The sequence below is a fragment of the Rhamphochromis sp. 'chilingali' genome (assembly GCF_963969265.1).
Source record: "Rhamphochromis sp. 'chilingali' genome assembly, chromosome: 13".
In the NCBI taxonomy this organism is placed as follows: Eukaryota; Metazoa; Chordata; class Actinopteri; order Cichliformes; family Cichlidae; genus Rhamphochromis; species Rhamphochromis sp. 'chilingali'.
Window position 1 is genome coordinate 30,857,167 of NC_137940.1, and position 27,948 is coordinate 30,885,114.

General features: G+C 41.0%; 3 protein-coding genes across 3 annotated transcripts; 1 reads left to right on the plus strand and 2 right to left on the minus strand.

Moving 5' to 3' along the window:
* Positions 1 to 117: 117 nt before the first annotated feature.
* On the plus strand, positions 118 to 9,010 carry ankrd13d (ankyrin repeat domain 13 family, member D). The gene is made up of 16 exons (XM_080900453.1): positions 118 to 781; positions 893 to 1,028; positions 1,115 to 1,239; positions 1,467 to 1,512; positions 1,798 to 1,941; positions 2,196 to 2,385; positions 2,548 to 2,614; positions 2,768 to 2,849; positions 3,371 to 3,432; positions 3,546 to 3,676; positions 3,758 to 3,915; positions 4,341 to 4,454; positions 4,560 to 4,732; positions 5,018 to 5,097; positions 5,972 to 6,205; positions 8,809 to 9,010. Exons 1-16 carry the CDS (start codon positions 698 to 700, stop codon positions 8,870 to 8,872), a joined length of 1,890 nt encoding a protein of 629 aa, XP_080756579.1. The 5' UTR covers positions 118 to 697; the 3' UTR covers positions 8,873 to 9,010.
* A 66-nt stretch (positions 9,011 to 9,076) lies between these two features.
* Positions 9,077 to 17,265, minus strand: LOC308408272 (signal-transducing adaptor protein 1-like). The gene is made up of 10 exons (XM_080900459.1): positions 17,137 to 17,265; positions 15,391 to 15,462; positions 15,119 to 15,235; positions 14,849 to 14,905; positions 14,042 to 14,214; positions 13,767 to 13,898; positions 13,206 to 13,275; positions 10,968 to 11,070; positions 10,721 to 10,897; positions 9,077 to 10,610 (listed from the first exon to the last, which is right to left on the minus strand). Exons 1-10 carry the CDS (start codon positions 17,236 to 17,238, stop codon positions 10,492 to 10,494), a joined length of 1,122 nt encoding a protein of 373 aa, XP_080756585.1. The 5' UTR covers positions 17,239 to 17,265; the 3' UTR covers positions 9,077 to 10,491.
* A 6,466-nt stretch (positions 17,266 to 23,731) lies between these two features.
* Positions 23,732 to 27,915, minus strand: LOC308408271 (paired box protein Pax-5-like). Its single transcript, XM_080900458.1, has 6 exons — positions 27,459 to 27,915; positions 26,085 to 26,282; positions 25,958 to 25,998; positions 25,780 to 25,887; positions 23,956 to 24,099; positions 23,732 to 23,866 (listed from the first exon to the last, which is right to left on the minus strand). Exons 1-6 carry the CDS (start codon positions 27,650 to 27,652, stop codon positions 23,844 to 23,846), a joined length of 708 nt encoding a protein of 235 aa, XP_080756584.1. The 5' UTR covers positions 27,653 to 27,915; the 3' UTR covers positions 23,732 to 23,843.
* Between the last annotated feature and the right edge of the window lie 33 nt (positions 27,916 to 27,948).

Here is a 27,948-nt window from a genome sequence, read left to right on the forward strand (position 1 = left end):
AGATGTAATCGCCTTTATTAGGCGTTTGCTTGGCAGGAAACGAGTGCCGTCCCGACATCAACTGTCACCAGCATCATCTCGGATGCCCCAACTCGAGGGACCTGGATGTGAAAGCGGAGTAAAGGCCGTGTCTTGTGTTATTTAGACAGCCCTGCGATAAGAAAGGGGGGAATGGTTGCAGTAGCAGCAGCGGGGGAGAAGCTAGCTAACTCCATCAGCCGGCAATTTCACCCGCTATTTTACTACTTTAAGGACACTGTGGAAAAAATGAGCGGACACTGAGGCGCATTTTAGGCTGTCTTCAGTTACGAATAATGGAACACAGGCGCCAAAACGAGAGGGAAATGATGTTATTAGCCAGTTAGCTAACGTTAGCCCAGCTAGCTGCTAGTTAACGTTAACTACAACAAATTAGTGGGCTGAGTTAGCCTAGCTAACTCAGCCCACTAATTTCCATAGGCAGGTACAGTAGTCGTTTAGTTGCTGACTAACGCTAGCAACTTTGGTATATTTAGTGAGTGGAAGGGTTTTTTCCCCCTTGGTGACACACCTCTTGCATTCAGAGTTTACAATTCCCTGCTGTAAACGAGGCTAGCTAGCTAAGCAGCGGTGCCGATCAGCGCAGCACCCGTCTGCTGTGGTGTTGCTGCAGAAGTCGTAGCTTTCCTGCTGATTAACTCTCAAACGGTCGTCAAACATGGCTCAAGAAGCGTTTCCTTTGCATTATCTGGTTTGGAACAATCAGTACCTGGAGCTGGATCGAGAGCTACAGAAGAAAGAGGTAAGACTTGATTTTGTTTTTTGGAGCTGGTGATTGATGATGGGGTTTTTTTTTGGCATGTCGAACTGCATTGCGCTCATGCTGCTGCTGCTTGTGTGTTTGGTTTTGCAGCAGGATCTGGAGCGCTTGGATCCGAGAGGGCGCACCCCGCTGGAGCTTGCTGTGTGTCTGGGCCACCTGGAGTCAACCCGGGTGCTGCTCAGGCACTCTGCAGACCCTACACATTGCAACGCACAGGGCTGGACCAGTGAGTGCTCTGCTGCTTCTCTGTTTCCTACCCTCAGGCTACTGAGGGAAAGAGAAACACCCTCTGTAAATAAATGCATGTTTCAGTCTTGCAGGAGGCAGTGAGCACGGGGGACCCTGAGCTTGTACAGCTGGTGCTTCAGTACAGAGACTTCAAGCGTGCCACTGAGAGACTGGCGGGCATTCCCGAGCTGCTCAGCAAACTAAGACAGGTAGATCCATCTGGTTGCACAAATGTAATCTCTTGGGTTTTACACCTGACCCGTTGAACTGAGACAACCCTCATCAATTCCTTGGTGCCTGGTTGAAGGTTGATGGGGAAGAATTTAAGTCTGATGTGTCAGTGTATGTTTTTAGCAGCTCTTGAGCTGTATTGAATCTGAAGGCATAAACGGTAGACGACTTGAGAAGATCTAAGAGTGTCTTCTGTGTCTTCCAGGCACGAGACTTTTATGTGGAGATGAAATGGGAGTTTACCAGTTGGGGTGAGTGTGGCTCATTAATGCATATCCACAGAGGTCAGTTTCAGCACCACAACTAGCTGGACAGCTCCCACAACAGCCGCAAACAGATGTTGTTCAGCGGATTAAAATTAGAGTATCACTACCAACCAGATTATAGCATATATGATTCTCTCATTGATAGTTAATAAATTCAGACAAAAATTGTCAGCTTTATTGTCAGCCAGCTTTTTATTCATTAGGTATTCAAATTGTTTCTAGTGCTACTTCACTGTAACTGCATCTCATCTTCTTCAACTTCCATCTCAGTGCCCTTGGTGTCAAAAGTGTGCCCCAGTGATGTCTACCGGGTGTGGAAGAGTGGCTCTTGCCTCCGTGTGGACACCACACTCCTGGGTTTTGAACACATGACTTGGCTGAAAGGACGACGCAGCTATATCTTCAAGGGTGGAGGTATGCGCTTTTTGCACCTTAGGCCACAATAGCATGCAAGCCTTTTAACTTAGAAACTAACATAGATAGATTCTGAGCTGATGTAGGCCATCCCTGAAAGACTAAAAAGCAATTCTGTTCTTCTAGCTTTGTGATGGCTTTCATTCTGTCAGAATTATTGTCATTTTCCTCTTGCACCTGTATCTTGATTGAGTTTTGTATGCACCCTGATTACACAGCCTAGCTGTTTGTGCTATCTGTCCATCTCTTCTCAGACGATGGGGCAGTGGTCATGGAGGTGGACCATGAGAAGCAGGTCGTGTACACAGAGCCGCTTGTGTTGTCCCCTCGTGATGCGCCTTCGCTCCTGGCAGCAATGCAGCCATCTCAAGAGAACACAGCCCAGAGACTCACATCGCCTATTGTCTCCACGCACCTCAACACTCGCAATATTGCATTTGAGCGGTAACATACTGTATACATATACGCAGAATTCTTAAATTATTTCTACACATCTCATTTTTCATGTTTCTGTGCATAAACTCTGAGTGCATCCTCACAGTTAGTCATGTAGAAATATATATTATATTAGCACAATGAGTACTTAATTTGTCATTGTGTGTTTAGGAACAAGTCTGGAATCTGGGGCTGGCGCTCTGAGAAGAGCGAGGTCGTCAGTGGGTATGAAGCTAAGGTAAGTGCGAGTGAGCCCATTTAGTTTTAGATGTATTTAATTATTTATTTCAAACTGTGCTTTTGAATTTAGACAGGCAGACACTCATACTCCTGACTGAAAGCAAACTAAAATGCTCACGGGTGCTTTTCCTTTGTGCGTTGTTGTGTATAGGTTTACAGCGCTACCAATGTGGAGCTGGTGACTCGTTCAAGGACAGAACATCTGTCAGACCAGGACAAGTCGAGAAGCAAAGGTAACAACGGATACACACAGATACACCTCATAACTGAGGTGTGTATCTTGAACAGATCGTGGAGACTGAAAAATGTGATTTTTCACCAATTTATTGTAATAAAATGTTGATTGTATTAGAAAATTAGCTCTTCATGGATACTTTCCTTAAGTGGACTTATTATGCTTTTACTTGTTTCTGGTCATATATACACTGCTACAAGTGTGAATGTTCATGTTAAACGTGGTCAAGGTTTTAAATAATAAGTATGAGTAATCCCTCTGAGATTGAAACCGAAGCATCTAACTGCTCAGAATGCTCCATGTCAGATAGATCATCAGTCCATAGGCACAGTAAAAGATAAATAAGGACTATTTTGAACTATGGGTCTTGCAGAGCTGCTCTAATAAAGTGCTGGAATAAAAATATGGGGCTGGAAATTTACAGTCCACTTTAAACAGACCATACAGAGTAAATTTTAATGGATTTTTGTAGCACTTTTATAGTGATCTCTTTTTATTCCTTTTTGTCTTCCTACTCAGGCTCAAAGACTCCTCTGCAGTCTTTCCTGGGGATTGCTGAACAGCACACAGCTCACAATGGGGTAAGTCTCAGCAGCGCCCGTGCATTAACATCTACACACACACCACCTACACTGCTTTCAGCCTCCTTTAATGAACACTGTTACTTACTGCTCCCTTTCCATATTTCTCTTAGAGCAACGTGTCCCAGTGCGCCAGTCCTCACAACCCCACAGCCATCACAGCTGAGGAATACTTCAACCCGGAGTTCAACTTGAACGGCCGCGACATTGGACGCCCCATTGAGCTTACCAGCAAAGTTCAGAGGTAAGATACACAACGCAAATCCATGCACAGATGTTCATCACCACCCTTATTTCTCTTTTTGTTGTTCTGCCTCCATTCTAGGTTTAAAGCAACGCTGTGGTTGAGCGAGTCTCACCCTCTGTCCCTGGCCGAGCAAGTGACACCCATCATAGACCTCATGGCCATTTCGAACGCCCACTTTGCCAAGCTGCGTGACTTCATCACCCTCCGCCTGCCACCAGGCTTCCCTGTCAAGATAGGTGAGTGTGGTTAAAGATATATGTTGTTAGTGGCACTATTTGAGACTTTTTGAAAGTTTGCCAACTTGACATTATCTCACGGTAGTTATTTTGCAATAACAAGAGCAAGCACCTGTATAAATGAAAGAGGAGAGAGCAAAGACTTTAGTTTCTATGTTTACCAGGGTGTAAAAATCACATGTATCAAATCATCGGTCAAAACTGGTTAAATCCAAATGGCAACTGTCTTGTTTAGGGTGTGCAATCCTAGCTTATATGAAGTATATAATTATATTAAATATATTGAAGATCCCAGAAATGCAATCACCTCTGAGCCTCCAATCACCTTTTGTGGGTTTGGAAGGAGTTTTATTTATATGTTTTTGTTTAAGTCCTTGCTGGCCACCACATCTCATGTCTGACTGAACTCTCCGTCTGCCTTTCAGAGATTCCTCTGTTTCATGTGTTGAATGCCAGAGTGACGTTCAGCAACCTGTGCGGCTGTGACGAGCCGGTCAGTTCTGTGACGGTTCACAAACCAGAGAGCCCCGGAGAAGCTGGTAACTACTGACCTAACATTTAGTGGTACCTGATACCTTTACATGACTTTAAATTGACATGTAATCATTATCATTGTTATTATCATGTACTTTCTCATATCACAGGTCAGGCCACTCCTCCCTTCCACTGTGAGGTGGACCCCTCAGTGTTTGAGCCCCCTCCCGACTACACCACTCTCGGTCCGGGCCGCAGCGAGCCAATGAGGGACGAGGATGACAACCTGCTGCAGTTTGCCATTCAGCAGAGCCTGCTGGACGCCGGCACAGAGAGCGACCAGGTCAGAACAAATCCCCTTCTGGGTCACAGAGCCTTGTTCTTCTTTTCCTTGCAAGACTTTTCTGGGGTTTTTTTTAAATTTTCTCTCAGTTTATTAATTTGCCCTTCTCATGTGACGTTTTACAGCACCTTTTAAAAAACAAAGGGTCTCGGGTCATAATACTGTTACAGTGTTTTTATCATCTCAAACTCATTCCACTGTGAATTATTTAAAAGCTCAGCACAGTCTCTGTGTAGGTTGTCCTTAAATCTAAAGCCAGGTGTAACCCTTGTGTCTGGTTTTCAGGTGACCATCTGGGAGGCCCTCACCAACAGCCGTCCGGTGCCACAGTCTCCCGTGTACGAGGAAGACTCTCAGCTGGAGAGGTGAGCTTATCCTCAGGCTTTACCCATCTTCTTTTCTTAAACTGGCCATGTCCTTAATAATTACTTCAAACGTTCTGAGATGGCACACAACACACCTAAGGACTGTTTCCAGATTGTCGTGTTTGACAGAGAGGAGCATAAACCTGGCAGCTGAGTCACTCATCTATGCAACACATGTTAATGACTGGTCCGTGGACTGTTGGCTGGACATTCTGACTTTTGTTTGTTCTGCAAATGAAATGATGAGACTAAACGTCTGCTATCTCAGTCAGTCTGTCTAAATCGTATGCAACACTGATCAGCTGCCAGGCCCAGCTTCAGTTCACGGACACTTTCACGCTGCTCACACTAGTTAAAGGTTTTATGCCTGAATGAAAGCTTCAGAAAACAGCCAGAGATATGAGGACATGCAGGTAGATATCCTCCATATGTTTTCTCTGGTATTAAACTTTAATACTTACACTTTCTAAGAAAGTGATAACACCTCTGCAACCAAATTTAACAGGCTCTTTTTCTTGCCAGTGCTCCTCCTCTTCACAATGGAAACAAATGGCACTGATCATATACTTTTCACTCACCTTTTGACATGTCTGGTTAAAAGGTTATGACCTCACAAACTCTCTTGTAGTTGTTACTGTAAAGAAAAATCAGACAGTTTTAACTTATCTTCCTTGTTGTTATGTAGGGAAATCCCTGGCTTGTGAAGTGACTTAATTACACATTTCTAAATAGAGTTCAGTGATGAGCTTTTTCTTCCCACCTTCTCCTGAGAGCACCAGCTTAAATTTATCCTGTAATGAAGCGCAGCTTGAAAAGTCTCCTGTTAAGAGACCCGTCGTTATTTAACGGTGTCCTCATTTCTCTCCCATCTCAGGGCGATCCAGGAGTCTCTGTCCATCTCACTGGCCAGCAGAGAGGGAGAGGAGATGGCCGACCCCAGCCAGCCCTCTTCTGTCTCTCCGTTGGACCCCACCGCCAACTCCCCGCTCTCCTACAGCACAGTGACCGATCCGCGCTTATCCGCACACTACGGTGTGGCGACCAGCTTCGACGAGCAGCTGCGGATTGCCATGGAGCTGTCCTGCAGGGAGCAGGAGGAGATAGACAGGTGGGAGTGGAGACGAGATGGATGAGGAAATGAGTCATTTCTGAAATTGTGGGTTTATATGACCTATAATTGTTAGACAGAAGGAAGAAACGACAACAAACAAACAAAAAACCTCTCACACCTGCTAGAATTTGTAGAGCTTACAAAGTATTAGTCATCTTTTTTATTTTTGTTTTAATTTAATGGAGTGTGCACACAGAGAGTGCCGCCCTCTGCTCTTTCATCTCAAACTCATATTTTGGCAGCATGGTGTGACAAACAACAACTGCGACACTTTAGGTGTCAAAAATCTCTCAAAAAACAAATGATGCTGACAAATTATTCCCTGCTTAGGGAAGCAGTTGGATTCAGATGGATTCATCCATTCATCTAACCACCCTTTTTCATAACCACGTATCTAATTCAGGGTTATCCATCTGTCACTGGGCTAGAGGCGGGGGACACTGCAGACAAGTTTCCTTGCTCTCACGTGGCTGGAAACATTAAAAATGTTTTAAGCTTGAAAAATAAAATATGAAAAAAAGGAGAGGAAGATAATGAGGGATAAAATACTGCTTGTCAGCACCCCATTAATGCTACCCAGCGCTATCATAGCCAAATAGCAAAGTAGTTTATCTGATGTTATTATAACTATATCAGCCTTCAGCTGTAGCGGTCTAATTATTTCTGGTGTTAATGGCGGCTCATAGTTCAGCTGCTGTCAAAGAGGCCCGATTGAACCTGCAAACTACTAGCTATACAGGCAGTTTAAAAGTGTCTTTATGAAGCACGAGGGATTTCAGCAGATGCTAAATGCCCGAAGTGAAAGGTTCAGTCCACTGAATGAGCAAAACAGTGGGGGGCTGTGGGGGGTCACTTCTCATTCTGCAGTCTTGTGAACTTCTACGGACACAATTTTATGAAATAAAGGTGAAAATTAAAAAATTCTGACCCAGATTAGGACTCACAACGACTCAGACTCGTGTATTGTTTTCAGTCGGTCATCCTCAGTCATCTCTGGTGAGTTAATGCACATTTAGCAGTGAGTTACTCTTCCATCCTCCTTTGTGTCAGATGGTAATGAGCTGCAAATTCGGTGTGAAGTCACGTTGCTTTTGGTGCCTTTCGTTTGGGTGGTAACCTGATTAAATACATTCACCTGTTCAACAAAAAATTCATTTTTATTAGTAAATTTCTTGATTTTCATAATTCATGCGCGCTTCAGCAAGAACTGTGCAGTTTTCTTAGATTGACAACTTTTTTTTCAGCTATGGTCCTGTGAGAAACGGAGTACACCATGTGATTGAGAAGCTTGTAGAAACACCTTTCAGTATAAATAACTTGACTTAATTATTTTCTACATCAGTCTCTCACGTCACGCTTCTTTACGGCATTGCTTCAGTTCATCGAGGTTCGCAGGGTTTCTCTTAATGCCCTACCACAGCATTTCAATCAGGTTGAGTCAGCCATTCTGTTGTGACAGACGGCCTCACATTTGACTCTAGAATACTTTGGTATACAGAGGAGTTCATAGTCCACTCAATGACAACAAGGTGCCCTGGCCCTGTGACTGCAAAGCAAGCCCAGATCATCACCACTCGTCTGTCCAAAGGACATTGTTCCAAAAGTCTTTGTTCAGATGCAGCTTTGCAAACCCAAGCTGTACTGCCATGTGCTTTTTAGAGAGAGGAGGCTTTCTTCTTTCAGTCCTTCCAAACAAGCCACATTTGTTCAATCTTTTGGTGTGTTGGTGTTGTTCCTGCATCATCAATACTAATGTTGCTCCAGGATCAGCATCGCAAATGGCCAGGGAGCATTCAGTCAGCATTAGCCAAGAAGTTAATGCTTTTAAAACACGAGTAACCTAAATTTGGCTAATGGCAAACCTAAGTTGATAATGTTCTTATGTACAAACTGATTAAAGAAAAGAGTTAAAATGTTTACTGTTTGTTGTGGAGGAAAACTTAATATAAACAAACCCCCCACTCCCACATTGCAAAGCTATGACATCACAACAATGTGCTTGATCCCTTTAAAGCCAAATCATATTTGTTAAGTGAGTTTTTGAGATTACATCACAAGTGTGATCTCCCTTCCCTAACCCCACCCCCTGAAAAACCCAAATAAACTGCAGGAGATATTTGTATGGAATAAATTGCAAAAAATATTATAAAATATGATACAAATTTTAACTCATATATGCAAATTAATATTTCATGTTTTTTAAATTTCATCAGAAGATTCACCAAATACTCTATTGTTAAAAAATTGGAATTTTCTGACAATTATTTTGTGATTCATGCTTTGAAGGGTTAAGATGATGCAGGAACACCTACACGGGGATATCAAATACACCACTTTACATTTAACACTACTTTAACACACTATCGGGCGATCGTGGCTTAAAGAGTTGGCAGTTCGTCTTGTAACCGGAAGTTTGCCGGTTCGAGCCCTGGCTCGGACAGTCTCGGTCGTTGTGTCCTTGGGCAAGACACTTCACCTTCAGATTACACTTATAACACGATCCGAACAGCTTTTCAGATGCCTTAAACCTGTGAAGAAAGTCATCTTAAAGTGATGATGCTGTCAGTGTTCTGACAGATGAACTTCTTATTTTGCTACAGGAAGCGTAAGGAGGAGGAGGAGGAGCTGGAGAGGATCCTGCAGCTGTCACTCACCGAAAAGTAATGTAACACCGACAAGGGCAGGCGGAGGCAGGTCTACATTAGGGAACAATCATCTTATTTATTCTGTTTTATTTTTTAAATCCTGAGATGTTAACTTATTACAGACATTTTATTTGTATTTCTCACACGAAGGCTGCTACAACAGAGTGTAAAGGACCTGAATATAAGAAATGTGAAACAGGAAGAGACCGCTACTCTTAAAAAACAAAAAATAAACACTATAGTGAAGGAGTGAGACGAAAAGGGATAGTGTGTTTGGTTTTCTTTTTTATTGAATATTTTTCACAGTCTTGCTGTCTTTACTGAGTAATGAATGATCCTTAAACTTTAAACCTATAACATGATCCACAATAAAGATAAAAAATAAAATAAAGTGCAATCTTAATGGAATAACTTATAAAACTATAACATTTCAAAAGTTTATGTTGGCTTACTCCTGTGTGTGGAAAATAAAAAAAAAATAACAATGATCCTGGATTGTGTCTGTGGTTTTTTTTTTGTTTGTTTGTTTTTAATTTATTAATAAAGAATAAGAAGAAACATCAGTTTTCTATATTTACAATTTAATTATACATTGATCCGAAATAAACAACAGTGCTTTAAGCTTTTGTTTCTTTTCTCTTTTTTTTTTTTACACATTTAAACATGAATAACAGGCAGAAGCTGAGACAAAAACCAAAGCTAATCTGCAAAACCTATTCATGTTACTTTGGCAGTTGATTGTTTTCACCTACGTGAGATTTTTGACATCAGAGTCATCACTTTTGTATTGTGAAAATAGTCATCAATCAATCAGTAAAGCAAGAAAGCACTCAGCAGAGTTGGAATCATATTCAACCCCAGTGACAGCGTTTAAGCTCACTCTTACAAAACTTATGAAAAATACAAAAATGGAGTACAGTGATGCAACGTTGCACATATAAACAATCTTTCATCAAGAACATATTAAAGACCTTCACTGATAATCTTACAACTCTGCAATGTGAAAATCTTATCTAGCATTGGCCAAGCTTTTTAAAAATATTCTCGGGCTCTCAAACATGTTTCATCCTCATGTTCAGACCCTCCTGCTTCTGGTATTATTACTTTAGCTGTAGCGGTGTCGCTGATGGCCGCCCTCAGCCCAGTCTAAACATCCAGGGCATGACTTTTCATTCATTAACATCCAAGTTCCCGAGGGGGTTGATTACTTTGGTGAACCCTCAGTGTAAAAGTTCCAATACGGATCCATCCACAGGTACAAAGATTTGAACAAACATTTAATCTTTTACAAAGTTTTTGGGACTGACTACGGGATGAAATGTTCAGCTTTTTTATTGACACCCCTCAGCTGGATTGCAATGACGGATGCAGATATTAGTGGTCACTGAAATAAACACAGAAATCCTTTTGATCATCTAGCACCGTCCGCTCATTTGGTCACAATATTTAAGCAACGGTCCAAACTCTCCCATCTTGGAGAAAAATGTATAAATTTCGTTTCAATAAAGCAGAATTTAGCCATTTTCACCGTGAACATTGTGATCTCTGAGCTGTAGGTAAAAGTTTTACGTTATACTTGTCAGGTTACACCAGTCCCTACTTCACGCTGTCGGTTTCTCGGTCGTCCACTGTGCCGTGTTAGATCGTTGTTTTTCCATTCAGTTTTGTTTCATAAGGGGAGACTTTCTCATCAGTCGAAACATAGATGTTTTCTCTCCGTTGTTTTAGGGCTCTCCTGAGCTCATCATCCAACTGAGCTGGTTTAAACAAAAGCATTCAAGTCATTTAGACTTGCTCTTACATTTGCCTTGATTTCTGCCCGTTCGCTTGTTTGTTTTGTTTTTAAATCAACATTCACTCTGCTCACCTAGATTCAGGCTGGAGTCATTGGGATCATCAGGAATGACATATTCTCCCTCATCAGGCTTGTTTGGCAGAATCTCCTCTTTGGTCCGTGACCGCAGCATAGGGGGCACTTGTGCCTTTGGTAGTGGTTTAGGTGCACGTGCGGTTGTGTTGAGGCACTTGGGAGCTGGTGACGCCTCTATTGAACACAATCGGTGGTTAGGAGTTGCCCACTTCACTGTAACCATTTTTAAAAGCAGTACTCTCACCGATCAAAGTGTCATAGGGCTGAGATGGAATGAAAGGACAAAGCCGATACTCAGTTTTTTCAATGAAGTATTTTAGAACATCCTTCAGGGAGCTGACGGTCACCTACAGAGGACGTGTGAAAAAAAAAAGCCAAAGATAGACTCGGTTAATGATGCTCCCCTTTGATTTATCAGAAGTATCTGTCATTCCTCTATTACAGAAAGCAGATTTTATGACACTTCTACAGCTTATAAAATAATAATAAAACAACGATAATTACAGGCGGCCTGTTTAACACTGTAAAGCTTCACTGTTCTGCTGAGACTTGCAAACTGGCAATAATCTGAACTTTGTGCTCCACAGAAATGTACTACATTGCCAAAACCTGGACTTGAACCTAGGACCCTCAGATCTTCAGTCTTTATTAGCTCTGCAGTTTTATTGCTCTATGCAATAAATCACATAATGATTTTCACAGCATTTATTAATTCCAAGACCTTCTGTTCCATTTTGCTATATGAGTTTGATCAACACTGAATGTTGAATTATTTGCTGTGTCAGTGCACAGTCTCCCTCACTCTTTCCCGTAAATGACTTGAATTTGGTAGTCATGTGGGAGAGCGTCAGACTGAAGCATCTGCTAAAGGCCCCCTGGTTCCACTCAGGGCTTTTGGTTTAAACATTTAATCATTAGATACAGGTCAGATTTAAAAGGCAGAGGTTGTGGTTCAGTTTTATTAGGCCATTATAATAAAACTGAACCACAACCTCTGCCTTTTAAATCTGACCTGTATCTAAAATGGTTAAATGTTTAAAAAAAAGCCTGAGAGGACATACTGCCCTCTTAGCAGATGTTCAGTCTGGTGCTCTCCCACATGACTACCAAATTCAAGTCATTTACTCAGTTAAAATTACTTGGCACAGAAAGTAAGGACATTCGTGTTTGATCAATAATTTCTTTATTGGAACAGTAGTTCTTGGCAATTAATCTTATGCTGTTGAAAAGTCTGTTTATTTCCCCTTATTTAACCAGTAAATGGTTTAGTAAGAGAAATGCATTTGCACATATGTACACTCCTGCCTTTCCTTCTCTCTTGCTCCCTCCTCATATGCCTTCCCTTTTTCCTCTTCCTCTGTCTTTGTGCTAACAGTTGTACAGTTTCCACTGGCACTCTGTTGGTCAGCAGCACCTGGGTGATGTCAGTTACTGAATCACTTGCCTTTTTTGGTGCAAGTCATGGATGCTTGGTGATACTCCAGTGCTCTCCAAAAGTTGATTCTGTTCATATGAACGTGACGTTTTGTGGGAGAATCGTTTCATCACTCATCCAAGTGACTTCTTCAGTCTCAGCTGACTGCAGGTTTCCCCAATCTTATAAACATTACATTACATAATGACTGAAACCATGCAAATGTACTGTTTATAAGATTGGGGAAACCTGCAGTCAGCTGAGACTGAAGAAGTCACTTGGATGAGTGATGAAACATTTCTCCCACAAAACGCTACGTCTAGATGAACAGAATCAACTTTTGGAGATTTACTTACCTGGATGATTGAGCATGCATCATAATGGCACTCCAGTGCCGAAATAGCTCAGTTGGGAGAGCGTCAGACTGAAGATCTGAAGGTCCCTGGTTCAATCCCGGGTTTCGGCATTGTGCTTTGATTAACTGATTAATAAATTTTTAGAAAAGGTGAACTACAGTATTTTTCTGCAACACCAACCCTCTGCATGTCCTCCTCTACATCCATGAACCTGAACAGAATTGTGTATGTGGGTTGCCCCAGTAAAAAAATCTGGTTTCATCTGAAGTTAATCCCATTTTAATTGTTTTTCCTGTGAGTTTCTAGGCATGGATCATGACTTAAAACTAGCCTGAGGTTTGTTCAAGTGAGGCGAACACATAGGTCCTTCTGCTGAACATGTTTGTTGCCGAAATAGCTCAGCTGGGAGAGCGTCAGACTGAAGATCTGAAGGTCCCTGGTTCAATCCCGGGTTTCGGCATTGTGTTTTGATTATGTGTTAATGCCATCAGGTAAATGTCTCCAAACAACTTACTAAAGTGTTGATCCAAAACCAGTATCGTTAACAACACGATTGATCTGTCCGCCTCTAATTTCACTCACTACACGCTCATGATTCTTCTTTGAATCACTTGTGCTCCTGTGGCTTTGAAGGAACTTTATGTGTAAATGTGTCCTTTAGCTGAAATATATTCTGATTGGTGAGAAGCTGTGAGAGCCTGTAAGGACTTACTGGTGTCTCCAGTTCAATGACAAATCCGGCGTTTATTTGGGTCACTCTGTAATTCTTCATTACAGGCCCGCTGAAACAGAAGAAACGTTGTGATGATTATATTACAGTTAAATTCTTCACAGTGTGTTTTTGCTCAATGGGCTTTCACTGAGCAAAGTTCATATTACGTTCCACTTTCTGTCTGTCCCACTCAATACTGTTTTTATCGCCAGTTAGTTCCTGGTGAACACTTCATTCTCTGTGTCAATGTGTCAGACTTACCAGTAATAATAATAATAATAAGGTGAATAAATTGTTTGTTGGCATCTTTCAAAGCACTCAAACTCACGTTACATTACGAAATTAGCAGGAACAATATTAAAATAGTTCTAAAACTCAGTAATATATATTATTGTAAGAGATATAAAACAAGACATTTATAGCTGATGTGCTGATGAAATCAGTCAGTACAGGAGAAAATTTATAATACAAAAAGATTAATGGTCAAAATTCAATAGTCATTTATGAGCAGGTATTCTGCATTCAGTGGTGTATATCAGAGGTTTGAATAGATTAGCAGACCTGGATGACACTTGTCTGAGGGTCAAGGCGTAGTTGTTGGGCATGGTGGACGGGCGAAGGATGATGCTTCCACACTCTGGGTTTTCCTCTAGCATCTTCTCAGCCTCCTTTCGAGTCACATCAAAGAAACACCTACAGGATTCAAAGGAAAAACAAGGAGGCACACTTCTATTTTATTGTATTTTAACTGTTTTGAAGCACTTTTTAAAGTCTATCTGAGAATTTTCTGAACCTACAAATGATCAGTGTTTACACAAACAGCAGACAGTGCTTACTCAGCAATCTCAGAGCTCAATTTGTCTTTGGATGGCGGGCCTGAGAGGAAACCTGGTCGAGGTGGGAGCGGTGGACGTGACGATGGGGATTTTCTTTTTATTTCCTGAGTGAGAACCTCCTTCAGCTGTAACACCTGGCCAGGCATCAGCTGCAGCTTACTGGGAAGCTCCTTCTGCAAGGAAACACGAGCTCGACCTCAGTACCATTCAGATCATCTGTAACATGTTCAAAAATATATCCTGATATATTTTAAAAATATATAAACGTTTATTCACTGGCCACTTTATCTGGCACCTTGCTCATTTACACCAATATCTAATCAGTCAATCAAATGGCAGCAACTCAGCACATTTTAGGCATGTGGACACCGTCAAGGTAACCTGGTGAAGTTCAAACTGAGAAGGAAAAAAGGTGATTTAAGTGACTCGGCCTTTGCTGTTGGTGCTGAATGGGCAGGTCTGATTATTTCAGAAACTGCTGATCTTTTGGGATTTTACCATATACCTGACGGCTCATTTCAACTAAGGTAGAAGAGCATCTTTGAATGCACAACACATCCAATCACAAAAGACAACACCAGGCGTTCAGCTACAAACAAGAAACTGAGGGTCATCATCACTGAACAGAAAAATGTTGCCTGGGTCTCGATTTCTGCTGTGCAGTAATAATGCGAAGGACTTCAGACTTTATCTGTACCAGGTGAACATTATTTAAATACCACTGTCTACATCACTGTGTGTGTGTAATATCCTGTATAAATGGAAATAATTGTGCTGAATCAATTAGATCGGCGTGTGTTTGCTCACCTTGACCACAGTCAGGATGAAACCCCTCCACACCTCTCCCATGTCTGCACTGTCCATCTACACACACACACACACACACACACACACACACACACACACACACACACACACACACACACACACACACACACACACACACACACACACACACACACACACAGTTGATAAAAAGCTGGTGCGATGTATAGTATTGATCCATCCAGTGATTAATTATAAGATTAGATATTAGATGTAATTGGATCATTTGAAGTGAGTTTTATCACAACAGACCTTAAGTTGCACCTTCTCTGTGCTGAGGCTGAGAGTGAACACAGTGGGTTCCTTCTTCTGATATGGAGAGTCTGACTCCATCGACTTCAGCTGGTCCAGGTCCAACTTCTCTGTATACTGAGAAAAAAATCAGGTCAGTGCTCCCAGCACTTCCTTATTGCCCCTCAAAGCTACTTCCTAATTCTTGGAATTAAACACTCCACATATTTTCAAAAGATGATTCAGTGATTAAGTCAAGCGCACAATGTGAACAAGCATAGGTGTTTGCTTACGGTATCCTGTGTGTCATCCTTGTACAGAAACAGCGAACACCCACGGAGCTCTCCATAGTATTTCTTGAAATCCTGAAAGTCATTTGATGAACATATCAGGCATCACACTTAAACTACTTACACTTGACCTGTTTCAGTTTTTCAGCTACGCAGTCATGTGGAAAACTATGCACACTTCCTGATTCGGTATCTAGTTGCTATCTGGACTTTGACTGAGCTACTGCAGCACCTTGATTCTTTTCTCTTTTCAGCCATTCTTTAGTAGATTTGGTGCTCTCCATTGTGTAGTTGCATGACCCACTTTTGCCACGTTTTAGCTGTCAGACAGATGGCCTCACATTTGTATATTTAGTATACAGAGAGATTCACAGTCAACTCAGTATCTGCAAAGTTCACAGGGCCTGTGAACTTTGCAGATACCTTTACCGCCATGTTTGCAATCGGTATCAGGTGTTTGTGCTGATATGTTGTGTTTGTTTTTTCCAAACGTGTTGCTGTACATTATCTCCAAACATTTCTACTTTGGTCTCATCTGTCTAAAGGACGATGTTTCAGAAGTCTCGTGGTTTGTTCAGATGCAACCTTGCGGATCAAAGCTGTGCTGCCATGTTTGCTTTAGTGAGAACAGAGGCTTTCTGCTGGCAACCCTTCCAAAAATGCACTACTTGTTCAGTCTTTTTCTAACTGTTCTGGTGTAAACTTTAACATTTAACACGCCAACTGAGGCCTGTAGAGTCTGAAATGTAGCTCTTGGTTGTTGTTGAAATTTTTCTGATCTTGATGAGACATCGACCCTGGGTAGATTGTCTTAAAACACACCAGAATGGTCCAGACTAGCAAACTGCTAAAACTCTTGCTGGTGATCAGTTCATCAAGTACATTTGATTAACGGCCCATGGCTGCCTCTTACCCTCTTAACTCCTGTGGAAACAGTAAGGATGTAGCTTTTTCAAAAATGCTCTTTGTCACATGATTGTATTTACACGTATCTAAAGGCTGTAAGATAATTTACAGATGAGGTATTTATATACAGACCTCTATGTCTTGTATATTTATTGTAGGATTACCATTATAAAATATGATGCACCGTCAGAGCCGAGCTACTCACTCACCGGTGATAAAAGGTGGTTAAATTTAGTCCCCTCTCCACAATAAGGCAGTAACAGTTTACGTCAGATTGAAACAACTACAGTCAGCCCAGATTACATTTGAATAATAATGTCAAAAATTGCTTCTCTACATTTTTCATGCCATTAAAATATTTTACAGTTATAAAACCTTTTCGATAACCAATAAAACAATCTCATAAAAATGTGTCCTACATAGTTTATGTGTACCACAGCACTGTGTGTCTGCTGAAAGTCATGACTGCATGAAGAGTACAGACATAAAACATTTTTATGTTTTTTGATGTTGAGTAACACAAAATTTGCTTTGTCTCCACTTTTTAAAGTAGTCCAAGAGTAATCAGATTATGCTACACAAATTTATGTAATCTAGCGGATTAATAATCAGATATGTAGCTTGTACTCAGCAACCAACATTACAGTGCAGTGCAGTAAGACCCAACTCTCTGACCTACAGCATTAAAATACTGTCGGTCAGTAAGTGATTTAGTAACAGGCCGACAAAGCTAATTCTCCATTATAAGTCCTTACTTTTGTTACACTTTTGCAGCTTTTGTTTGGTTTGTTTGGTCTTAATTATTTACATTTCCTCATGTTTATTCCCCATATTCGTTCTTACCTTGTCTTTACTGTGTTTCTTCAGCAGGTGTCCGGAGTAGTAGAGAGGCAGGGCTGTGATCGTCTCCCTCCTCTTGTGGACAACTCTGGGGGGCACTGACATTGTCCAGTAGTCTCTCAAGTCAACGTCTTCTTCTGCCCTGGTTTGGCTCAGCTTATGTCTTACAGTGCAGTCACTAGTCAAGGGCGAACTGCTGGGTCCTGGAAAAGCTTTGTTCTGATTTTGTTTCCTTATGAGGCTCTGATAACGGGTATGAATTGAGACTAGGCGTCCAGAATATGAGAGTTTTGATCACGAGGCCATAAATGTACAAAGATAAGCCTTTCTTTCCCCCAACTTCAGCCTCAGCACTGTCCTCTCCCTCAGAATGAGGAAATGTTAGTAAATATATAAAGAAGGAAGTAGCTGGTGTTATAAGAACTCTCATACTAACTTGTGCTTTTGTACTTTGGACCTGAGCATATCCCTAAAAAGCTTTACACCACAATAAAATATGCACACACACACACACACACACACACACACACACACACACACACACACACACACACACACACACACACACACACACACACACACACACACACACACACATCAGATCAAAGATTATTTCAGTTAACTTCACTTATTTATTGGAGATTTATCTTAACTTTAAACATAATAAATTCTTACCTAGAATTAAATTCAGGTGTAAATGGGACTGCAAACAGATTCTGAGGAATTCACACATACACACGCATGCACAAGCTCTTACAGTTTTTTACAGACGCTAGGACACATTTCTCAATACTTAGGTCACGTTTGCAAAACTCCTCACACAGTGAGCACAACAGAAGTCTATGTGGGCTAAACTGAGGACCAGTTATCATTGTTTTGGCACAAAATGCATTCAATGACTACATCTCTCAAATTTCATGAATTATCTTCTCACTCAGACACAACAACTGGCAAAAATCTTTGTACGGACAGGACATTTTGCATGTTTTCAAAACTGTAAAACTTATGGCCAAAACAATAACACAATGCAAAACTTGAAAAGACAGCAAAATCCAACAGCAATATTTTATTGAAACATATTTTACAGTTTTTTCTGATTGCTTAAGCACATTTTTTGTAACTATTGGCTAATTTTGCAAAACTCTTCACACAAATAAGAAAACCTGTCACCCAATAATCAAAACATTGTAGTTCTCTTGCAAAAGCGAACACAGCTAGATTAACTCTTCACACCTTCGTAAAAATGGTGTTTCCGTATCAAACAGTACACACAAGCCATCATCTACTAAGCACACAATGCGCCAACTGCACACTGATGGTATGAATACAAAACACATCTGGCTTTTGCTTTCTCTGCGCACAAGGTAGGCTATGTCAGTTTGAGCTCATACTGCTGTCATAGATCCATAAGCATAGAGGGATCCAAACTTCAAGTACTGGTGTTTATTCAAACACATCAAAACAAACACAAGTGTTTATTTCCAAGTATAGGATTATTTGCAATCGCCATAATGACTATATGGGTTACTTGGTCTGCAGTGAACATGCTTCCTCTGCCCCCAGCATCTGGTCATCTAGCAATTCTGTAAAGTAACAATTTCAGTATTTTTACATCAATGGTATTGGTGTGTTTCTCATTGGCATATGGCAGTGCTACAAATCTTTGTGTGAAGTGACTGTACTAACCGATTCTCATTTCAAGATGTCCTTATGGTACTTGCTACAGTGTAGCGGCTCGAGTTAGGCTGGACCCGTTGGCCAGCTACCCTCAGGGTCATTCCACGGTTGATTACATGGTCCACTATTGTAGCTCTGATGTCATCAGCAATTCTATTTCTTACTCTTCCTACCCTTCCTCTCCCCCCTCCTCATCTTCCTCTCCCCCCTCCTCGTCTTCCTCTTGCTCCTCCTTGTCCTTGTCGTCCTCTTCATCCTACTTCTTCACCTCCACGTCCTCTTCCTCGGCCTCCTCTACTTCTCACTCTTTCTGCTCCCTCCATTGTACTCCGCACACACAGCTTACCTGTATTATAGTGCTTAGGCTGATTGCAAAGTGAACTAATTATCTAAAAAAGTTTTCACATGTGAAAGTGTGCCAGACAGTTGGCAAATTAGTGTTAATGATAGCCATACATGTGTATACTTTTGCTAGGAGTGTGTTGGAAATTTGGTAATTGAGTGTTGTGCAGTGAATTGTGCCTACCGTTTTGCAAAGTGTGTGTTACAAAATTGCAAACTGAGTGCAAAACAGTTTTTGTGCTTTTAGTTTTGCAAACTCAGTGAGTGGTTTTGCTATAAGTCTGAATAGTTTTAGAGATTGTGCTACAGGAATCACAGTTAGGGTTTAAGCAATCAGAAAAAACTGTAAATCTAAAAATGCAGTTTAACCAGCCACAGCTGATCCTCATTGTAGATGAACATCTACACAGGTGTTACTCCTTCAATTTTTCAACTCCTTCAATTCTGGCATGCCAGAAGATTATTTCCTAGGTGTGTTGCCCTAGATGACATGAGATGTGATGTGGATGAGAACCTGTGGCCAAATGGAGAAGACCGAGTAGAATAGCATTACTATTGTATGTGTATCAGTGGATGGTGTGTATACAAATTCTTGTATTTTGGGATTACTTAGTGCAAAAAAATTAAAATACATAAACAAATATTAACGAATTCTGCATGATGTCTGATTCATTCCAGTAACATATATTGAAATTATAAACAGAGATGTGTCCTTGTTTTACACAAGAAAACACTGTGTAATGCTACATGTTGTTAGTGTTTTTTAGGTCATTGTTTTGTGGGTGACAAAGTGTGTTTGTCGGCTGTCAACCTTTGCTAGTGTTCTGGACGAATGAGTTTATTTGAGACCTGAATGAAGTGTTTTGGTAGTTGTAGTGCATTTTGAATGTGAAATGAACTGCTTTGCCAAGCTGACGGTCAGTTAGGTGGATTGTGTGAAGTGTTTTGCAAAAGTGACCTAAGTATTGGGAAATGTGTCCTAGCGTCTGTAAAAAACTGTAATATTGCAAGTCAGCGTAATATTTAGGTTGAACACACGATTAAAGAAGATAAGCAACACTTGTTTAAAAACATTCAGCAGGATTTGTCGTGTGAGAGCTGGCACGGCGCCATGTACTAAGACAGATTTATCACAAAGTTGAAAATATACAATACACAGAATACATACATGAATGGTTTAAACTTGACTATAAGATGGTATCAATATATTTTAAGGTGTAAAGGACAAGGGCAAAATTAGACTGAAAACTTAAAAAAAAAAAAGTAAATTGCTGAAACCTGCATCACTACTTAAAATTCAGTGATGCTAGCTAGATAAATAAATAGTTCGATATTGTGTAGCAGATAACAGAAATAACAGTGTTAGCTATACATTTTCAATACATCGTATTATCCTCAGCAGTAGTAAGGTAGAAGTGTGTCTACGGTACTTGTTACAGTTTATGAACCGTTACATAAAGGTTACATGTAACACTCTCAGGTGCAGCTAATCACACCAGCAGAAGGCTCTTACTTCAGATTGTCTGGGATTTTGGGGGGTAAGAAAAGCATCATTGTTTTCCAAGTGCATTCAATCTGTGGTGAACATGGTTAATGTTTAACTGATGCCAAGCAGCATTTTAACCTTTTACCCTGACATTTACCAGTATGATAGCAGGCAGTGACATTGGCGGCCATTAAAACCTTTGAGCAGTTGTTCAGCTAAAATGTGTTTTAGAGGAATTACTTGCACGTGTCTGTCTGCATGACACTTCCTGCATTTTTGCTTTAGAGTTGTTAGCCACACTGCCAGGAATGTTTAAATAGGGCTTTTTAATAAATTTGGTAATTGCAAAGAAAAAAAGGTATTTAAAAAAACCCCAATATATGACCTGAGCCAAGATGAGCAGGTAAAACTGACAAATTCATTAACAAAGCTCAACCATTAAAAGTCAAGGATGTTAGATAGAATTATTAGCTTTTCAGCTATTATGTTTATAAGCCTTCTTAAGGTTTGTTCTTCCTTTTTCCTGATCCAAACGGGTTAAAGAACCTGAACAGACGGTAAAACCTCTTGAGACACATCTGGAATTAGTGACACTGGATTACAGTCACTATAGTAACCGGCTTGATTAAGACACTGGCTGCTATTGTATCATAACAAAGTGATCAGAACCCTAAAATAAGAGCCTTCTTTGAGTTGTCTGCCTTTGCATTTGTTCCACTGTCTCATAATCCCATCAAGTGTTAATGCTCTTCTGAGTGATTTGCCTTAATGAGTTTTAGCTTGAAGTGTTTCCAGAGCTGTGCTGTTATGATAAGAAGTGGGTGTGGATGCATTACTAGCTCTGTTAATGCATCCTTGGTACAGAGTCACTTTACAAGACAAACTACTCACAGAAGTGCTGCCCTCTACTGATGCAAGCTCATTTTCAGTCCTTCTATTTTGAGAGGAATTTTCAATCATTCAAGTATAAAAAAAGACACCAAACTCAAGGGATGAAAAAGTCTTGTGTCTACACAAGGACTTAGAAAAGAACCAATTTTACCTATTTTTATTAGCAGTTTGTCACAAAAAATACACGATTTGTTCTCTCTCGCTGTTCATTGAAACCTCATCAGAAAGGGTCTCAGTGGAAGAGCGGCAGTCAAGAAGCTAGAAGGGAAACAGGGAAAAAAGGTTGAGCTATGCCAAATAGGGGATTTTATCACAACTGATGGAATTATGAATGCAGAAAAGTGCCACCAAATTTAAATCCACCATACAATACCATCTCAAAAGCAGCTGATTGATAGCTGCTTCTTTTTTCAGTATTGCAATGATCCCAAACATACTGTCAGTGCAGTAGAATTATACTTGGATACAAACACACACACACACACACACACTAGAACATGATCAGTCATGGATTGGCCTCCCCAGAGCCCAGACTTCAACATTAGTGAAGCAGAATGAAATTATCTCAACAGAGAACTGAACAAAGACACCCATTTTCCATTTTCCTAGCAAAATATGAATAAACGAATGGTGACTGAAGACTTTTGAACAGTATTGTATTTAACCCTTTCTCACTTCAAATGGAACATGGTGTCCCTCATCCACCTGGCAAGGGGTGGTGGAGGTAATCATTCCAGTTTTAAATAACAAGATGATGGGCTAACAGGCAATCAAAAGAAAGAGTATTATGGATGTTTTTAGACCAGGTTTCACACTAAATATGGCAATCATAGGACTGGGCTCAGCTGGTGTGTTTAAAGCCTCCCTGAGTGATTTAAATATGGAACACCAGAATGCACTGAGGTCAGGGTCTGACTAAAACATCTGGATTAAAGTACCGGGAGGTGATTTACATGCGCTACATATCGGGTCCAAATGAGGGTATATTTTTGCTAATTCAGCTTAACGCAGTGACACTGGTGGACAACTAGCCTGTGACTAGTACAGGGAGAAGAAGAGCTGCGTTCCAAGATACATCTGAAAATCTGGTATCCAATTGAGTTTTAAGCATGTGTAATGATTGAGGGCATATTTCACCTATCCAATAAATCTGGGAATTTATTCCATGTTCCTGTCATTTTTTACTTTGTACTGTATTTCTGTCTAATCTGTATCTATAGCACTTATTATATGCCCGTCCAGGGCATATAAAATCTGAGGAAGAGGACCACTTTTTTGCTTATTGACCTTCATTTAGGATTATTTGGGTTTTTTTTGCCTTTATTTGATATTTGACATACAGCAAAGAACACAAATCGGGCAGCTGCTCCACCAGTAAGCTAAACCAGGCCTTGTTTATTGACCATCTTAAGGTTTATTCAGTTTTTCTGTCATGAACATTTATTTTACGCCCAGCTGATAGCTGCCCGTCCCATCGCTTGTTCTGCCAGAGGTTTCCTCCTGGTAAAAGGGAGTTTTTCCTTCCCACTGTCACCAAGTACTTGATTGTTGGGGTTTTTCTGTATTATTGTGGGGTCTTTATCTTACAGTATAAAGCACCTTGAGGTGATTGTTGTTGCTTTATAAACAGAATTGCGGTTTCTAAGTTTAAAGGTGAAGCTGATTTGATAGCTTTGGTTTATTGTGGTCACATGCTGAATTATTTGCACACAGATGTTGCCATGGTGCTTCATAAATTTTTTGTGGTGCATGAGGGATTTGTGCACGTGTCTAGATATACTTAGTAAAACCAAAACAAAAACACATTCGTCATCCTGTTAATATTCTCTACATGCTTCATGCAGATTGATGTCTACTGCTGAGCAGATTTCTTTCTCAGCGGTGTTTCTTTTTTTTTGACCCCACTGCTCCTTCTAGCAGCTCCCATCTTCTACTTTAATCCCTCATCCTGGAGGGGAGGCCAGGGAGATGCACACAAAGGAGAGAAAGCAGTCTCTGCTCTCCATCATGAGGCCCCTAATGATGCTAACCCTATACCACTGACAGAGGAGAAAGTGGCCACAGGGGCGACAGGGATGGGGGATAATATGTTGGACTGATGAAGCTCTATTAGGCTGTTCTTTGCTTCAAATAATGTGAATAAAACATGAAAGGTGAGGCTTGTTATCTTGGTTTTATTTCCACATGTTTTCGATTATGATCCAGATTTCTATCTCGGTGATAGTAATAAATAGAATTACAGTTAAACGAGTTCTGCAGTCATCCTGTTTGTGGCACTAAAGCGGTGATATTTTTTCTTCTCAGGGCTCCTTATTCAGCTGCACTGACACGAAGGTCCTAAACAAGAGGATGTATGAGACAGAGAAAGACACATCAAAGCTGACCTCATATGAGAGATAAGTGATCATAATTCAGTAAATACTGACCCATCACGTCTGGATTACGATTAGCTGGCAGGCTTGTATAAGAGGTTAAGCTGGACAGAGAGATCATGCAGGGGTCCGGCTGTCCCCAGGTGTCATAACATGAACACGGCTGGTCTTGGTACACGCTGCAAGAGATGTCCCCTGCTGGAAAACAAAACAGTTCCAGCTCAGGTTCTCTTTTATTTCCCTTCCTGTCTCCATTTCTATCTTCACTTGTGCTAATTAGACGAATGATGAAACACATGCATGCCTGCGTTTCCAGGGGTAACTATGCATATTTTTCCATGCAATCTCCTCTTCTAATGCTCGCAGTGATGGAGATGTGAGGGTGTATGGGCCTGTAATGAGAGGCCAAGGTGAGGAGGAGGCAGCGAGGAGCAGAGAACCTGCTGGCTTTGAGGACAGAAGCCTGGGGAGCTGAGGTGGACCTCCTGCCGCGGAGGTTGTTTTAGTCAGACTAATATTAACATAAGACCGCTGGCTTTTCACATCAGTCTGCCATGTGGTCACAAGCTGCGGAGAAGAATAGGCTCTAAACCCTGAGCCTCCTCTGTAAATACATCCATGTGTGTGAGCTCTTACAGTAGAAAAAGAAATGGCCAGTGAAGTTTGTCTATCTTAAGGATGCAATTTCAAACAATGTGTTTGACTTTTCTTGCAGAAATTATGTTTTCTTGGTATGACTTTAAAATATATATGTATTTTTAAAAAGGTGCATCAAGAAAAAAACTTGTTGGAAAGGTATTAAAAATAGGACTTTCAAAGACATCTGAACAATGTGCAGATTTGCTTAAAAAGAGAAACTTTACATTCTTCACCAGTTATCCAGCTAGTGTCTGCAAGCTCCAGAGGCACCAGCTCATGAGCAGATATGAACGTTTCTAGATTTGTGACACCAACATGACTACAATCAGATGAGAAGATTGTATGACTCAATATGAAACACAGTAATAACAGTTTAAAAGTTTCTCCTCTCTTCTAATCTCTGTCAACAAATGTGTTTCCCAGGGCTCAATAGCACTTAGAAAAAATATATGCAAGCATAGCCTAAACTTTCTCTCAGCTCCACATCACCACAAACTGTCTGCCAGACATCACTAACTGCTTCTGTGACCTCAGGATCTGATTATCTTCCAGTTTTCTCAAAATTAACAAAAACAAAACTCATGTTTTTTTTTTTTTATTAAAATGCACTTGTATGAAGAGTTGGAGCTCAATCTCTTGCAGTTCATGGTTGTTTACTACCTGCCCATCCATGATGGCTAACAAACTACGGTGTATCCTGGACTTGACCTTATATTCTATTATCTTCTATTTAAACTAAAGCTTCCTGGGTCCAGATATTCACCTACAACCTTTTTCAGTGTTGGGGTTTATTTCAACCTCTTGCAGCATCTCTCATTTCTGTCATTAATTCTCCTTTCTTTCTGTTGCTTTTTTCACCTTTTGTTTGAACGATTGTAACAGAATCTTTTCTGTAGCATTAAGATTCATATCCCTGGAGCATCCCCTGCTCAAGTTCCTTTGAGATTTTGTGTCTCACAACCTCTATGAGCAACTGAATCGCTACACCATCTCCCAAAATCTTTGCTCCATTGACACTGAGCAGCCACCCATTTCCCTTTCTCTGGACTTACATGTGATGCTGCAGGCAGGAGTTGCTCCTTAATAATGTCTGACAAAAATGGAGAGCTGCTAACAGCAGATAAAGCAATCGAGTGTAGAAATTGGTAGTAGAAGTGAAAATATAGAAATTAATAGAATACTCGTGAGCCTGAACTTTCAACATGAACAATTGCAGATCATGCTCACAGATTACATTACCTTCTGGTATCTTGCAGCTATATTTTGAGATTCCCAGAATCCCACTGATGGAAAAGCTGGTTGGGGAGGAACAGGCTGTTCCCATGGCAACTGATGATGCTGAGGACACTGCAGAGGCAGAGGTTTAGTGTCATTAAACATTTGTGAGAGCACTAGAGGGTAAAAGAAACAGTCTTACCAGCTTCACAAGATTCGGACTGAACTTTCTTCCTGATGATTCTGTGAGGACAGAAATAACCCACTCAACGTTTTTCTTCACTTTTAAAATCTGTGTAGTCAGACACACGTGAGTTCACACACTGTACCTGTTGATGGAGCTGATGCTGGGCACACTGTTCTGGTCACACACTTGCTCCAGCAGCAGCCTGTCTCGGATCTCCCAGGCGAACATGGTGGGGTTGTGGTGTTTCAGTTGGAGGATCTTTTGCACAACTTGGGGAGTGGCCACTTTGGGCTTAGAGCCCCCGATCAGTCCGGGTCTGATGCTTCCTGTCTCATTGTACCTGAACAAACAATGTCAATATCTATCAGTTGGGCTAACATTTTACCTGAAAGCAATGCTGTATAACAACCACATCAAAAAGTCACCTTTCAAGGATTTTCACCTTTAATCAGCTATTGTAATATTTTTTTTTTTACATTTTCCATAAAAACCTCAAGCTGTAATGAAGTGAGAAAAACCAAGAAGTTTAACAGTCCAGCTTAAAGCTTAAAAAAGCAACAACAAAATATCACAGCATCACAAAGAAATTACACTCACTAGCGTGCTCACACAAAATATTTGCATTAATATAAGTAGGACATGGAATAGATTAAAAAGATAATGACAAGTTTTACAAATAAGCTAAAAAAAATTGTTTAAAATATGTGGTTTTCATATTCAATTGATACACTTTGCTTTTGGAAAAGTGGTAAAACAGCCAAGCAGACATCACTACTAACACTACTAAATAAAACAAATAGTTGTTTCAAGTCAAATAACAGTTGTTTCAAGTCAAACGGGCGACCGTGGCTCAGGAGGTTGGGAAGTGTATCTGTAACCGGAAGGTCGCCGGTTCGATCACCGGGCTCTCCTTCCTGGTCGTTGTGTCCTTGGGCAAGACTACCGCCTACTGGTGTTGGCCAGAGGGGCCGATGGCGCGATATGGCAGCCTTGCCTCTGTCAGTCTACCCCAGGGCAGCTGTGGCTACGACCGTAGCTTTCCTCCACCAGTGAGTGAATGAATAGTGGCATTGTAAAGCGCTTTGGGCTATATAAATCCAATCCAGCTCCTAGGCTGTGTAGATGAGTTAGTGAAACAACTTGATCAGCTGTCTTCTTGCGTCTTGTGATACAACATATGCCCTCTAACCATCGGTATCCGTACACCTTTCCATTACCAGCTGTTTTTATTTTACTCTTCCAAGCTCGTGTTTTTTCTTTTTGACCAAATGCAGCTTTCAGCTCTTCAGCGCCCTCATCACATATCAGCAAACTGCGTTCATGAGCAAAAAAAAAAAAAGACACAATCGTACTTCATAATTAGTTTTATTAACAAGGGTTAATAAAACTAATTATGAAGTACGATTTCACTATATAAAGCATTATATAAAAGGCGTCAATCTTTATATTTCAATCTGACATTGATTAACAATCACGTGGCCCTGATGCTCCTTCGTACATTACAGACTCCGTTTACCTGGCCAGTATTTTGCTGACGCAGCCGTGACTGACGCGCAGGCGGCGGGAGATCTCACAGGGACGCACGCCCTGTTGCGCGAGCTCCACGATGTGCTGTCTCACCACGTGAGGTAACGGGCGGCCGTTAATGAAGACACCGCCAAGCTGATTGACTCCACCGTGCCCTGAGCACCGGAGCGGATGAAGAAACATCAGTTAAATTGTGCTATACTTTGGACCACCCATTTATGCGACTGCCGCGTACTACTTAAAGTTAAAGAGGTAACACTATAACTTAGTCTGGGCTACGGTGCTGGTAAAGTCCCTCACTAGGAAACATCATTAGGCTACTTACTGTGCATAACGGTGAGCGGAGCCTGTCCAAAATGCACTTCCATCACAGACTTTTGTCTAAGTGTGGAAAATGCTTTGAGATCTGTTGGACTTCTGCTTCTGGGTGCGGTTATTGTGGAGGTTGCAACATTTTAAACCAACCTGGAAACTGAAAA

What these genes read in the sequence shown, in the direction of transcription:
- LOC308408271 (XM_080900458.1), bottom strand. Translation starts at nt 27,652, where the DNA reads ATGTTTCTTCATCCGCTCCGGTGCTCAGGGCACGGTGGAGTCAATCAG. An exon ending in GTCCGAATCTTGTGAAGCTG is followed by an intron (nt 25,888 to 25,957) that starts GTAAGACTGTTT and finishes CTGCCTCTGCAG; the next exon opens with TGTCCTCAGCATCATCAGTT. An exon ending in TAGCTGCAAGATACCAGAAG is followed by an intron (nt 24,100 to 25,779) that starts GTAATGTAATCT and finishes TTTGTTTTCCAG; the next exon opens with CAGGGGACATCTCTTGCAGC.
- ankrd13d (XM_080900453.1), top strand. Translation starts at nt 698, where the DNA reads ATGGCTCAAGAAGCGTTTCCTTTGCATTATCTGGTTTGGAACAATCAG. An exon ending in GAAGACTCTCAGCTGGAGAG is followed by an intron (nt 5,098 to 5,971) that starts GTGAGCTTATCC and finishes CTCCCATCTCAG; the next exon opens with GGCGATCCAGGAGTCTCTGT. An exon ending in GAGCAGGAGGAGATAGACAG is followed by an intron (nt 6,206 to 8,808) that starts GTGGGAGTGGAG and finishes ATTTTGCTACAG; the next exon opens with GAAGCGTAAGGAGGAGGAGG.
- LOC308408272 (XM_080900459.1), bottom strand. Translation starts at nt 17,238, where the DNA reads ATGTCAGTGCCCCCCAGAGTTGTCCACAAGAGGAGGGAGACGATCACA. An exon ending in AGGATGACACACAGGATACC is followed by an intron (nt 15,236 to 15,390) that starts GTAAGCAAACAC and finishes TTTTTTTCTCAG; the next exon opens with TATACAGAGAAGTTGGACCT. An exon ending in TGACTCCAGCCTGAATCTAG is followed by an intron (nt 10,611 to 10,720) that starts GTGAGCAGAGTG and finishes TGTTTAAACCAG; the next exon opens with CTCAGTTGGATGATGAGCTC.